At 45.3% G+C, this 13,658-nt stretch overlaps 2 protein-coding genes across 2 annotated transcripts; one reads left to right on the forward strand and one right to left on the reverse strand.

Moving 5' to 3' along the window:
- Positions 1–594: 594 nt before the first annotated feature.
- On the forward strand, positions 595–1,884 carry GCNT3 (glucosaminyl (N-acetyl) transferase 3, mucin type). The gene has a single exon (XM_072345775.1). It carries the CDS (start codon positions 595–597, stop codon positions 1,882–1,884), a length of 1,290 nt encoding a protein of 429 aa, XP_072201876.1.
- Positions 1,885–6,676: 4,792 nt separating this feature from the next.
- On the reverse strand, positions 6,677–12,414 carry GTF2A2 (general transcription factor IIA subunit 2). Its single transcript, XM_072345517.1, has 5 exons — positions 12,350–12,414; positions 11,847–12,011; positions 10,751–10,855; positions 9,414–9,540; positions 6,677–7,790 (listed from the first exon to the last, which is right to left on the reverse strand). Exons 2-5 carry the CDS (start codon positions 11,916–11,918, stop codon positions 7,765–7,767), a joined length of 330 nt encoding a protein of 109 aa, XP_072201618.1. The 5' UTR covers positions 11,919–12,011; positions 12,350–12,414; the 3' UTR covers positions 6,677–7,764.
- Between the last annotated feature and the right edge of the window lie 1,244 nt (positions 12,415–13,658).

The raw sequence follows: 13,658 nt of genomic DNA on the forward strand, positions 1-13,658 counted from the left end.
CATCAGAAGTACCATGTCCAGGCCTGGGCAGTCCCAGTATAGGAGGGATGTAGAGCTGTTGGAGCAGGTCCAAAGGAGGGTCACAAAGACACTCAGAGGGCTGGAGCACCTCCCCTGTGAAGAAAGGCTTAAGAAGTTGTCCCTGACTAGCAGACACAGTGCTGCAGGGGGGCTTCCCCTGTAACACTGCTGCTCTCACTCCCTGACACAATGCAAACACTGGGACAGCAGTACAGATCCCACAGTCATCCAATAATACTTTTCTTTAAAAGCACAAGGTTGCATTCTAGAACTCTGCTTGGTCTGCAGACAGGAAAGCGGTAAGATAAATAAAGTATTTTCTTTGACATAAGACACACGAGATATCAAAGTACTAATAAAACGAAGCAGTCACGCAGCAAGGAGGGAGGGGACTTCCTTTTATTCACCTGCACTGACTGCCCCGCCGCTGTGCCACCCGGCAGGAACGCGGCACCGTCAGCCTATTCATCGCGCGGCAACGACTGTTTCACCGCTCCCTCAAGGCGACGCGGGGCGCCCCGAAACGAGGCAGGCACGGGCCGGGCGGGCAGCGCTTCGCTCCCAGTCCCGGGCATGAGGCTGTGCGAGAGGAAACCCCCGGCGGTGCGACGGCGCTGCGCGGCGCTGCTCGGCTCGCTGCTGCTGGCTGCCGCCGTGGTGCTGCGCGGCACCAGCCGGCCGTGCCGCGACGGCCACCCGCGCTGCCGGGACCGCCTGTACGGGGCGCTGCGGCTGGAGCCCCGCTGGAGGCTCGACTGCGCGGGGGTGGTCCGCGGGGACGAGGAGGCGGTGCGGGCCGCCCTGGTGAGCAACCTGGAGCTGAAGAACAAGAGGGAACCCCTGAGCCCCGAGGAGTACCTGAACATGACGAAGGACTGCGGCAGCTTCAAGGAGAGCCGGCGCTACATCGAGTTCCCGCTGAGCGAGGAGGAGGCCGACTTCCCCATCGCCTACTCCATGGTCATCCACCACAAGATCGAGATGTTCGAGCGGCTCCTGCGCTCGCTCTACGCCCCGCAGAACGTCTACTGCGTCCACGTGGACAGCAAGGCTCCCGCCGCCTTCCAGCAGGCCGTGCGGGCCATCGCCGCCTGCTTCCCCAACGTCTTCGTGGCCAGCCGCCTGGAGAGCGTGGTGTACGCCTCCTGGTCCCGGCTGCAGGCCGACCTCAACTGCATGCAGGACCTGCTGCGGAGCCCCGTGCCCTGGCGCTACGTCCTCAACACCTGCGGCACCGACTTCCCCATCAAGACCAACGCGGAGACGGTCCGCGCGCTGCGGGTGCTTCAGGGGCAGAACAGCATGGAGTCGGAGAAGCCGACGGCCTACAAGCAGGAGCGCTGGAAGTACCGCCACCGAGTGGAGCAGTTTATCTACCGCACGGCCACGGAGAAGCCGCCGCCGCCGCTCCGCTCGCCCATGTTCACGGGCAGCGCCTACATCGCGGCCACGCGGGCCTTCGTGCGGCACGTGCTGGAGGACCCAGCGGCGCAGCGGTTCCTCGAGTGGGCCAAGGACACCTACAGTCCCGACGAGCACGTGTGGGCCACCCTGAACCGCGCGCCCGGCGTGCCCGGCGCCGTGCCGCACAACGACAAGTTCCAGATGTCCGACATGAACGCGCTGCCCCGCCTGGTCAAGTGGCAGTACCTGGGCGGCGACACGAGCCGCGGAGCGCCTTACCCGCCCTGCACCGGACGCTTCCAGCGCGGCGTCTGCGTCTACGGGGCCGGGGACGTGGCCTGGATGCTGAAGCAGCACCACCTCTTGGCCAACAAGTTCGACTCCGAAGTGGACGATGCCGCCATCCAGTGTCTCGAGAGCCACCTGCGCCATAAGGCGCTCCTGGGACGGGGACTGTGAGGGGACGGGCGGGAGGCGGGAACCGGCGGCGCGCGCGGGCGGGCGGGGATCCTTCCGCGGCTGCTGAGGCGGAGGGGCGGCGCGCGCAGAGCGAGGGGCGCGAGGCGGAGGCCGGATCTCCTCCCGCCGCTGCCGGCCCAGCGCGGAGGCGGCCCGGGAGCAATGCGATGCAATGCAATGCGGACGCCGTCGTAAGCGCTTGGTACGGCGTTGTGCATCTCCGTGTGCAGAGGGATGCTGGCCGAAGTGACGCCGAAGGTTCGCCGTTAGACAGGCTGGGGCCGGCCCTCCGAGTCCCGGGACAAGCCGAGGTGAGGCGATACAGTTATTCGACCTTTCTGTCAGGCGGCTGCCCCGCTGAACGGTGCTGCTGCTCCTGTTTCAGTCACTTGGGAGTCCTCTAACTGCAACCCGCAGCCAGTAGCCACACAAAAGACCCTTCAATGAAAGCAAACGTACCCACGGAGCCTCCTCGGTGCTCTGTGTCCTGTGGTCACCCGAGGGAAGCTGGCCGTGCCCTCCAGCCCCTGCAGCACTGCACAGGGTGTCTGTGTGGAGGGCAGTGCGCGGACCCACCTTGTCTGACTCCTTCCTCTGCTCCTTTCCCTCCACACATAGGGACTATTTTTATAGAGTGCTCTCCGTGGTGTAACTGCCACATCCAGGGCTGTGCTGGGCCTTTGGAAGAATAAAACAAATATCCAACGTGTTCTTTCTTTCTACCTAAAGTTACTGTAAGCTGTAGGAAAAGTTTGTCAACGTTTGTATCTCCCCCATATGTACTTCACCCAGCTCACCTTAAGGCTCCTTCCGCACATCCAGCAGTTCCTCAGGGAGATGCTGAGGGTTCAATTCTATTGTCTCTGTGCTGTTGATGTTTTCCTAATAATTTTCTAATCAGTAAACACCGTCACCTTTGTAAATTCCAAGTCTCACGTGGGGAACGACCATCATCCAAAGAACATCTGAAATCAATAGCTTGCTACGTTTAGATGCATTGAAATTATGACTGAAGCCGCACAGTTCTTTGAAACGTTCTTTTTCAACAATAAGTGATGAACTGATCGCCTTCCCCAGGTGTGCCTCTGTCATTTTGGTGGACATTTTAAAATAAAATGATAAATGCTGATTTTTAAAGTGGCGCAGTAATTGCTGTAGGCAAAAAAGGTACGAAGCTGTCTAATAAACACAACCTATTTATTTATACCCCACTTCCCCACCACCCCCACCACAAAAAAGTGAGTACAACAGTAGGATTGATGAATCCATTAGGAAACAGTTTCCAAGTACTGTAAATAGAAATCTGCTGCTATGGAGATTAAAGCTTCTGTTAGTAACATGTAAAACTTAGAATGGTTTCAGCAGCCAATTCAGCATTAAATAACAAATATCTCCGTGTAGTTTGTTCACTTAGAACATCTGGGAGCTTATGTCCCAGGTCAGCACATTTCCCAGCATGGAAGACTGCATCCAAACTGTAGCTACCTACTCTGATTTTGCGTGTTGCAGCTCATCCAGTCACTGTAGATTAATAAACATTAGCCCAAAGTGGTGAACTGCTGTCAGCGGTTCACTGGCAGGACTGGGACACATTCAAGTTGGGTTGATGTTTTTCCAGCCGAGCACCTACAAAGAGTAAAAATGTTCTTGTGGCGGGGGGGAAACCTCAGCCTAAAAGTGAGTTGTGTTTTGGATACAGCCTTTTACACAGTGCATGGTCAGAGAGAAACAAGGGTGGAAACAGTCAACGAGTAATCAGACTCATTCTCTGGCACCTCATGGGTTGTATGCACTCTTACAAAATATTTACTTTTTCCACCAAGATTATACTATTCTTACCATCACCAACAGCATTCAACAGTTTTGATTACTCACAATTTATCTCGGATAATTTGGTTCTTAAAACAAAGGTATATCTTGTACAAATTTATTTTAAACTCACCCTCTCGGTAGAAACCTGATTTATTCTGGAGGAACACGAGGCTACTCCCAAATCCAGAAAGTGAGCTAAGACCAAAAGACTCTGGCACAGGAATGTTCACAACACTTCCTCTTCCACAGACATTAGAAATTAGACATTAGAAAGCAGTGATACAAATTTAAAAAGTGATGCATATTACTATCATTTGTAATGATAAGGAGACATAAAAAGCATCACCGAATAATCGTGTGTAACTTTGCATCCCATAGACCTCAAAGCATCGCAGAAGTTCAATGGCATCTCAAAAAACTGGGGACAGTGTGAGAAAGAAAGGATGCAGCTGGGCAAGGTTAGCTGTAGGACTGAAAAGAAGAACAAATTCCCAATAAATTAGGACAAACCTTAGCCCAAAGTAGAATATAGAATCAGAAACAGATTAAATGCCCTATGAACTTTGTCAATAAAATCCTGAACTAAGTTGGAAATACAGTCACATCAGATATTATTAGCTTGGTCCGGAGAGAGCGTGACAATCTACTTGTGACCCTTCTGTCTACAGATCAGCTGTTAAACAAACCACCAGCTGCATACAGAAGCATGTTGCAAATTGCCATTGAAAAAATGCACAGGAGGAAAGTGAAACCATAGTTCTGAGAAACTAACAAACTTTATTTTTTTAAAAAAACTCACCTGTTTTTAATTCAAATGTTTTTCACTTTTGCAAGAACAACATAGTATGAGCTGAAGCCATCGTAACGAACTTAAATAGAGTCCACAAACTGCTCTTTTTAACTCTAGTCAAGAGCACCTATTTCCTTCTTGCTTTGCATTTCTTTCATATTTCATATGATCCCCTTTAAGACGTCTTATAAGAAAATGGATCAATGGAAATAAATTTGGAGGAAACATTTATAGGTAATAAATTTACAGGTAAACGGGTATAAATTGGGAACAAACAGTAAGGAAGTACGACCTTCAGAAACAAAATACTGGTAAAATATTTGCCATCATAACAGAATTGATTTGGCCATTGGTTACACCACCATAATCCAACTAACTTATACAATAAAATTTAAGTTTGGCTAAAACTAATTTCCTAATGAAGTTCACCCTCTAATGATAAGTGAAACTTAAGCCTAGATCTCCTGCTACAGTCTTACTAGAGTTCAAATGCTCTTTATTATGCTCCTCCTATTTATTGTTAATATGTATTATTACATTTTCTCCCCATTTTCACCCAGGAACTGTTAGAGCAGTGAGAAGCAGAACCAAGTCACTAATACTTTAACTGAAATACTACTTCCTGTGTTGCTGGAGATACAGCAAAGCAAACATTCATGTTGCTGTTAAATCTTATCTACCTCACTGTACCACATTACAAAATGACACTGACAACACCAGTCTTCTGGAAATTCATAATTATTGCTGCCCCATGCTTACTGTTTTTCTTTTAATCTGTCTCTCTGATAACATCTGAAGAGATATTCACATCCCTGACTGAGCAAACAGCTTGCTTTATTTAACATCTAGTCTTGTGCAATAAAGGAATTCACAAAATCCTTTCCTCTCCTGGAATCGAATCCATGTTTACACAGGCAGTCACCACAGCCATTTTTGTATGGAGATTTAGTCTTTCACTATTTTTTCTCCCCCCCAGATTCTTTTTATTTATTGCAAAGTTTCTTTCCAAATATAAACATCCATTGCAGCTCGAGGTCAAAATGCAAAGGTATCTTTTGCCTTTTCTCCACTACAAACAGCTGGAAGCCACTGAGACTTCTCTGAAATAAAGTGGAAAAAACAAACCCCAACAAACAAGTGAACCAATCCACTGCAGCTGCAAGAACCAACAGGTAGCAGGGAGCATGCTGATGCTCTTCCCACTGAGACAGTTTTGCATTAGATATGAAAAAATCTTAGTAAAACACACAACATACTCTTCATTCATGCTACTCTTCTTTGTACTTAGTTAACTTGGGCCAAAAAGGCTAATCAAGAACTTTGGTGGTACTTAAGCATTTGCACATGTTTCCACAACGGAAATAACTGAGTACTTTAAGTTTCGCTCATTTAAATTCATTTCAGAACATCCATCTCCTTTTCAAATACTTCCATATAAAGCAAGGCAACGTGAATCACCAAATAAATTACAAAGTGCCATTTCTGATCGCACTCGCATGGATTGGAATTTCACCAATGAATAAGCAGCAGACAACTTCAGCATCAAAATTATTTGTCCTGCATTTGGAAATTTTTCTTTGCACATGTATTTATTACACGTGCAAAGAAGCAAATCAATGCTTCTTGTGCAAAGAAGCAAATCAATGCTTCTTAAGTTACACATTTTCTTTAAATTAACAACTGAAGTAACTCTAAGGATGCAAGTGCTAACATAGCAACATACAACTGCTGAAAGACAAGAGAAGTCTGATGGAGGAGAACAAAGGAAATGCTAACAAAGTCATTCCACACAAAAACCTAACATCACTGTAATGCTCTGTTTTTGTTCGTTTTTCTTAATAGAAAAAGTCTGTAGTAACTATGCTAACACACACTTAATTGTAACTGAAACCAGTATATACTTACTTGTTTTAGAAAGGAGTCCAAGGGCTACAAAGAGCTGGAGATCAAGATGCTTCAGTCCAGAGACAGGAAGACTGCAGAGCTGGAGGTAGGAACAACCAACAGATTTCTTAGGGTTGCAATTTAATATGGCCCACAGTTAGCAGAGAACATTCAAGCCTAGAAGGTTGAGTCAGACAGAAAAAAGAAAAAAACCACAGGACAGATATACATTTACATCCTTCAAGGTAATGACCTCAGTAGACAATTACCATGCTGTTCAAATAAGAGCAATAGTCTTGTTCTTTTGGTTTCAGAATTATTTCTTATCAAACTGCAGTACACGGTAGACATTTTAACAGAGATACAGGACAAAAAAATATTTGTAATAATCACAATACCTGGAGCATGAACTATGAAGCAAGTCTGTAAAATCCTTTCATACAAAGAAAAAAGATGTCTGTATAAGATATTCCAGGTCTGGGGGGGGGGAGGTAGATGGAAGGATTCTAATTCATTCTCAATAACTGAGACCTTTGATGCTCATCACTTCCCTCACTTGTGACTGAGAGCATTAAATTTTCTAGTTATAAATACCTTCTAAATACCTATTCCAGGCCAAAGACACACAGAGATACAAAGACTGATTACATAAACATAAAAATAAACAGCGCTAATATTTTTTGAGAACACCATGCAATATTAAGGTTCACTTTCACGAGCTACACTATGGTATTTTAATACTCAAGTCAGCATATTATTAGCAGAGTACCAAACAGATTTGGTATTTACAGATATCTACCAAATAATAAATACATCTACAGACACCTATTGTCTATTTAATATGGTAAGATACTGTAACAAGCAGAAAAGTAAACTGATGAGCGTGAGCTGCTCAGTTTTTGCTGATGTCTTCTAATGTTACCTTGAAAATGCCATTTCTTGCATGTCTAGTCTGTGCAACCATACTCAGATTAGAGCCTGCAACTGAAAGTCCTTTGTGTTTGCAACAGTACTATAAACACAGTTATACAATACTGCAAGAATATATTAATGTCTGCCTTTAAACAAAGCTTTCCAATGACCACTCATTCATTCAGAAGTTTTTAAATAAAAGTTTATTAGAGAAATTATTTTGAACAAAAAAGGCAACAGTATTGTTGTAACTTTTTAAAAAAGAAGTAACGTTGTGTTCTTCATGCCCCATATGGTGAACCGAAGAAATGCTACAGGTATTTCTTCCACTGTTTCCCTGTGATGCTTTCTTAGTACGGATTAACTCACATCTGCGTCACAAGATGCAAGTAATCAAAGTACAAACACAGTCCCTTTCCATGCTTCTCTCCAGAAAGTGCTGCGTATTAACAGAAAATATTGCAGGAAAACCACAGTTCTATTCATTCTGCAGCATTGGAACCAGTGTCTAGGAAAGAAAAAAGGCAATGTAATACATAACACCCCATAAACTTCAGTAAAAGAGAACAAGTACCATTCTTTAATACCTTCCTCAAACTCAAAAACACCCCTCGCAAGCATTTTAATACAGCACATGCTCTGTACCTACCCAATTCCCTTCACTGCTTTCAATGTGAGGCATGAATTGCTTGTGTTGTTTCACTTCATTTATTGATACTGAGAAAAACTGTTGCAAAACTTCGAAGTTGTGCATAAATATCATTTTCTAATAAGGTACCGAAAATAGAAGAGGCTTTGCTCTAACTCAGTGTTACGCACTTGACTGCACTCAGTCACAAGCATGTCTTGCTAAATCACATGATCTGCCAAAGAGAAAAGTTAGCACACCCCACAGCAAAAGCTCCCGTGGAATCTGTGCTGCTGTAATACATGTACCGTGCATTTTTAAATACCTGCAAGAACAAGCATGACCTTCATAAAATAACTGAGAGCAAAACCCTGTTCTGAACTTCTGTCAGAAGTACCAGTGCAATTTGTGCTATTACTATTGTCACTGCTGTTTTGTTGTTAATGCTGTGGAAAAAACACTTATCTTTGGATAAAATAGAAGGGCTGAAATTTTAGTAACAGCTTTAAAATCACCCAGTTCTTTAAATCTTATCTACATACATGTGAGTGAATATGTTTAACAAGCTGAAAGTAAGGTTTCCTCTCCTGGCTCTAATGAGCAAACAAAAATAAACAGAGTAAGGTTATATGCTTAGCTAACAGCAAAGGCTGAACAAACAGTAAATTCTGACAGCTACTTAGAACTACAAGTTGAAACGACCCCTATAATCATGCCAGAATCCAAGAAGCCATGAAGAACTTGCTTCATGTGTCTAGGTTATATATAACTAAAGCCTTTGCAGTCTCAGTTCTTCCTTTTAGCATCACCTCTAAGAATAAAACAACCGGCACCTTTTCACACATCAGCGACATTCTGTCACATCAGTGGTTTGAAAAGTTGTAAAGCAGCTTGCCACAATACACTGGGTGTCTTTTTTTCCAGAGAAGGACTTAAAGCAACACTGACAAAAGTAATCCAGTCAAGCAGATAGGAGAGAAATGCCTATAAGCAGTGTACATATAGTGGGTCCATTGAGCAAGATGTTAATTGTACCATATGATCTGCCATGCCAGCAAAAACTTTACACATGCATGAGTCCCACACTATCAAATCTAGCAACCAATCGCTCCAACAGTTATGAGATAATTGCATGCTCAGACTGATGAAACAGTATTTGGTTTCAATAAAATATGGTGCTGTACTAACAAACTGGTTAATACTGCAAAAACCACTATGCAGGAACTCAAAGCAGATTCATTCTGATTTTGCAATCACTGTAGCGGTAGCACTTCCATGACAGGTGTCCACAGTCTCTCCCACATTCCTACTTCAGTGCTTATGAGTTACAGAAGCATTCAGCTGGCTTTTGTTTCATTTCTCATCATATATAAAACAGAGTTCAGAGCCCCACTTTCATCTGAAAATACGATCAATCTAGCTTTAATCAGAGGATCAGTCAAAGCTTTCTCGAAATGAAAAAGTCGAGTGCCTACGCTTATTTATATCGTATTTCATACTTACTTTTTCCATCACATGCTACAATTTTCACTTTATCCACTTTCACAAGCTCAGTGACCTCCCTAAATTCAACATCATTCAGTACAAACGTCCATACGTTGTCACAGAACCTGTATGTATTCAGAGATCCCTTAAAAAAAACAAACACAAAAGGTATTTTCTATAGGTAGTATCCCCAAAATATCAGAAAATATGACAATTACTCTTTGCAGAACTGTCTGTCTCCTAGAACTACATGAGTTTGCCACAAAGCCAACAACAAACCTGAATGCATGCAAACATAGCAAGCAACCAGGGAAAACTGTTGTTTAAATGCCCTCCAGTGGCTGAAGTTACCAAGACCTTTCAATGTACCTTTTCAATGCAGGGATGTTACAGTCTATGCAAAGCGAAGTTTCATGGGTGTGCTAAAAATGTTTATACTTTTTCTCACGTGCATTAAGGAACTACATAACTTATAGTAGCATCAGAAAAGAGAAATAGGAGCAGTGATCAGAAGTTGTGAATAGTGCAATTGTTTAAATACAAAAAACTAAGCAATGTGATGTAACAGGGTATTCCTACATTTGGTGTATTCTGTTTGGACATTGTCTTCCCATATTTTCAACTGATTCTTTTGGAACTTAAGCTCCAAGTACAATTTTTTTGTTCTCCAACTTCTGGACAGTTTTCTGTGCCACACTACACATTAGAAACAATTATGTGAGGGAAAAAAAACAGTCAACATGTCTCCATGGTTAAAACAATCTAAAATCCTATAAGCACGCTTCATTTCTGCATTCTGCACAGACTCACAGACTGCAGAGAAGTATTTAGGACAACTTTTCTCTCAATGCTACAATCAAATTGACATTTACTAATTTGCCGGCTATCTGCCATTAACTGAGCTGAGTGCCTGAGAAAAAAAACAAGTTTTCCTGTAAGACATACGGCAAACTGAGACAATACAAAAATAAACCTGCGTCTCTCTAGCCTCTTTCCTATCACAGTTGTGGCTTTATCTCACTTCTGCATAATCCAGTTCAGAGGAGCAGAAGTCTTCCCATCTGCAGGACACTAACAACAGCAACACTACACATTTAAGCTTTTGCCCCCTTCCTCTGCTTTCATCCCACCCAATTCCTATTTTTGACTTCTGCATTCCTTCAAAAATTCCCAGTCAGAACAGGGAGATGATGAGCTTCACATTAAACACAGAACATACAAGCAGGCAGTTGTTATTTCAGAATCATAAAGCACCGTCTGAAATCTCTGCTCACAGCACACAGTTATTAATGACAATCTGCATCAACACTCAAACACCATCGCTTACCAAGAACTTTGACAGGTAGTTATCTTACCCTGAAATTGACTCTGTTCCTGACTCGTTGTGCCAGTGCCGAATTTATAGCTTTATCAAACTGAAGTAGCACCTGAAGGGCCAGCTGAGGAGTGATTTGCTGTGACTGAAGTGGTGTAAAAACAAGTTTTGAGTTGCTTCCATTTTTATTCAAAAAAGAAGAAAAGAAAATGCACTAAAAGCTAAGAAAATAATGAGAAAGTTTACGTGAAGAGAATAGCCTATAGAAGCATTATAGAAACACTGTCATAGAATTGTAGAACAGTTTGGGTTGGAAGGGACCTTTAAGATCACCTGGTTCCAACCTCTCTGCCATAGGCAGCGACACCTCCCACTATCCCAGGTTGCTCACAGCCCCATCCAGCCTGGCCTTGAATGCTTCCAGGGAGGGGACACCCACAACCTCGCTGGGCACCCTGTTCCAGCATCTCACCACCCTCACAGTACAGAATTTCTTCCTGATATCTCATCTAAATCTACCTTCTTCCAGTTTGAAACTATTTTCCCTTCTGTCACTACCTGCGCTATAAAAAGTCCCTCCCCAGCTTTCCTGTAGGCCGCCTTCTGGTACTGGAAGGCCACTGTTAAGTTCTCCGTGGAGCTTTCTCTTCTCCAGGCTGAAGATCCCCAGCTCTCTCAGCCTGTTCTCATAGGAGAGGTGCTCCAGCCCTCTGACAATCTTTGTGGCCCTGCTCTGGACCTGCTCCAACAGCTCCATGTATTTACCTCTGTTTTCCCATCTTAACCCTGGGAGAAGAAATAAGGTGCTAAAAGATTTTCTGTGCTATATCAAGATTTCTGCTGATAAGTATCAGTTGGAAACCAGCAGAAAAAGAGGAAATTGACCGCAGTGTTCCAGAATATTCTGGGTTTATCCTTACTAGACCACATAACAAGGAGAATGCCACAGCAGAAAATGCTCTTATCTACAACGTTCACCTACAGGCTTCTATGTGAGCACAGCACTAATTGCTTTGATCGCAAAAATCGCTTTGAAAAAGCTTTTCCAAGCTTTGATCGCTTTGAAAGCTGCGATACAGCCCGGCAATACCTGCCCCCGCCGCTCCTGGCGGCTGCCCCGATACCGGCACACACACCTGGATCAGCTCGTCCAGGCTCTCCTGCAGGCTGTTGCCCAGCGTGGTGTTCCGGTACAGCTGATAGGCCATGGTTCCTGCGGGGCGCTGGCCGCCTTACTGACCATCCACGGCTCGGGACGCCCGCGGTATCCTTGCTCTCATTAATATGCTAGAAAAAGAAGTCTACAAAACGCAACGCGGCCTTTAGCTGTGCAGTACGTAACAAAGCCAAGAGCCCAGCCCGCTCGGTGCGGACGGCAGGCCGGAGCCGCCCCAGCACGGCCCGAAAGCGACAAGCGGCCCGCCGCCTTTGTCCGCCTCCCGTTCGGCTTTCAGGCCGGCCTCGAGCCCCCGGTGCCTGTTAAGGAACGCCGTCACACGGCGCTCGGGCAGAACCGGGCGCTCCGCCCGCACGCCCCCGGCACTCCCGGCCGCAGCCCCAACCCGAGCCCCGCGCTCCCCCGAGGCCGCCCGCCAGGCCCAGCCCGGCGCTCCCCCTCCTGCCGCCGCCGCCGCCTCACCCGCTCCAAGCGGCCGGAAGAAGCGCTGGCCGCGCTGACCCCCGATCCGGAAGCGGAAATGCGAACCTGATCCCGCCCACAGGACCGCGCCCCGCCCCGACAGCAGCCACAGGCCGAGCGGTGCGGCGGGACGGGCCTGCAGAGATAAAGGAGCTGATTGCGTGCAGCATGCTGCGCTGGTCCGCACACTTCACAGAGGGGGCAGAGCACGATCCTTAAACCTTCAGTCAGAACGCAGTCCTGAGTAGGAAAACAAAACATGCCGATCTCTTTCAAAAACATTTATTGCGTTTAGCATTTACTTTTTCCTAATTAGAAAGTTTCCAATTAGTGCTGGCACGTTCAGACGTGTCTGTCACATCACTCCGTGACAACCGGGAAAGCAAACAGAAAAGAACTTAAGGAATAAGGACACAAGAGGCAGGTGAGGAGCCTTGACTTACACAGCTTTGCACAAAGGGACAAAGGAGAACACGGTCACACCTGCAACGACCACTGATTAGTCAGTTATTTACGCTGGCTCTATCAGCTCTGTCAGGATTCAGACCATGCTTTGACATGGCTGCTGCAGCTCCATGTAGTTCAAAGCTGCAGGTGTGCCACACTGCACAGACCAACAATCGCATCCATAGGCAACATTCCTGCCCTTTGAAGGGCCCTTTTCATTGTTCCTTACAGGCCCTGCTCAGATGCTGAATAAGAAGCAATGCGGATCTACAGAGCCACAGGGAAATCAAGCATTTCTTTCGTGAACAAACTTAAACTGTTCACACTGAACTCCAGGTCACGAGCAGCAGCCAGCCCTGAGTACTCCAGAGGAAGGGCCGTGGGGAGGTACAGATTTCCTTTAGTTTTTTATAATTGAAAAAGCCAGAAAAAAAAAAAAGTTTAAACACATCATCTGGGTGATCTGAATCACAAAAAACAAACGTGATGGAAAATAGTTTAGCAAAATTAAAGCTTTTTAATTCATCTCGGTCATGCTTGAATGGAATGATGAAAACAAACAGAACTGCGCTCTCTTTTACTTTGCAGCTGCCCCCATTCCTGTTAGCTCAATGCAGAAAACAAGAGGTGACAGGAGAACGTGTAGTTCATCTTACAATTCTGATGTTCAGAAGGCTGCAAAACGTCTTTCAAAATATATTTAAATATTCCTTATATATCAAAGTGCTACTCTGAATAAAATCAGGTATCCTTGAAAAGTATCATTAAAGCACACTTAGCAACCAGAATGAAAAAAATCCTCTCGAGAATGACCTGCATCCACAAGGATTCACTTATTTCCACCAAAATCCTTCTAAGACTT

This window comes from Excalfactoria chinensis, chromosome 10, assembly GCF_039878825.1.
Source record: "Excalfactoria chinensis isolate bCotChi1 chromosome 10, bCotChi1.hap2, whole genome shotgun sequence".
NCBI lineage: Eukaryota > Metazoa > Chordata > Aves > Galliformes > Phasianidae > Excalfactoria > Excalfactoria chinensis.

Coding starts and splice junctions, on each gene's coding strand:
- GCNT3 (XM_072345775.1), top strand. CDS start 595: ATGAGGCTGTGCGAGAGGAAACCCCCGGCGGTGCGACGGCGCTGCGCG.
- GTF2A2 (XM_072345517.1), bottom strand. CDS start 11,918: ATGGCCTATCAGCTGTACCGGAACACCACGCTGGGCAACAGCCTGCAG. Junction 9,541..10,750: donor GGAACAGAGTCAATTTCAGG/GTAAGATAACTA, acceptor GTTTTTTTTAAG/GGATCTCTGAATACATACAG. Junction 7,791..9,413: donor TGTAGCATGTGATGGAAAAA/GTAAGTATGAAA, acceptor TTTCTTTCCTAG/ACACTGGTTCCAATGCTGCA.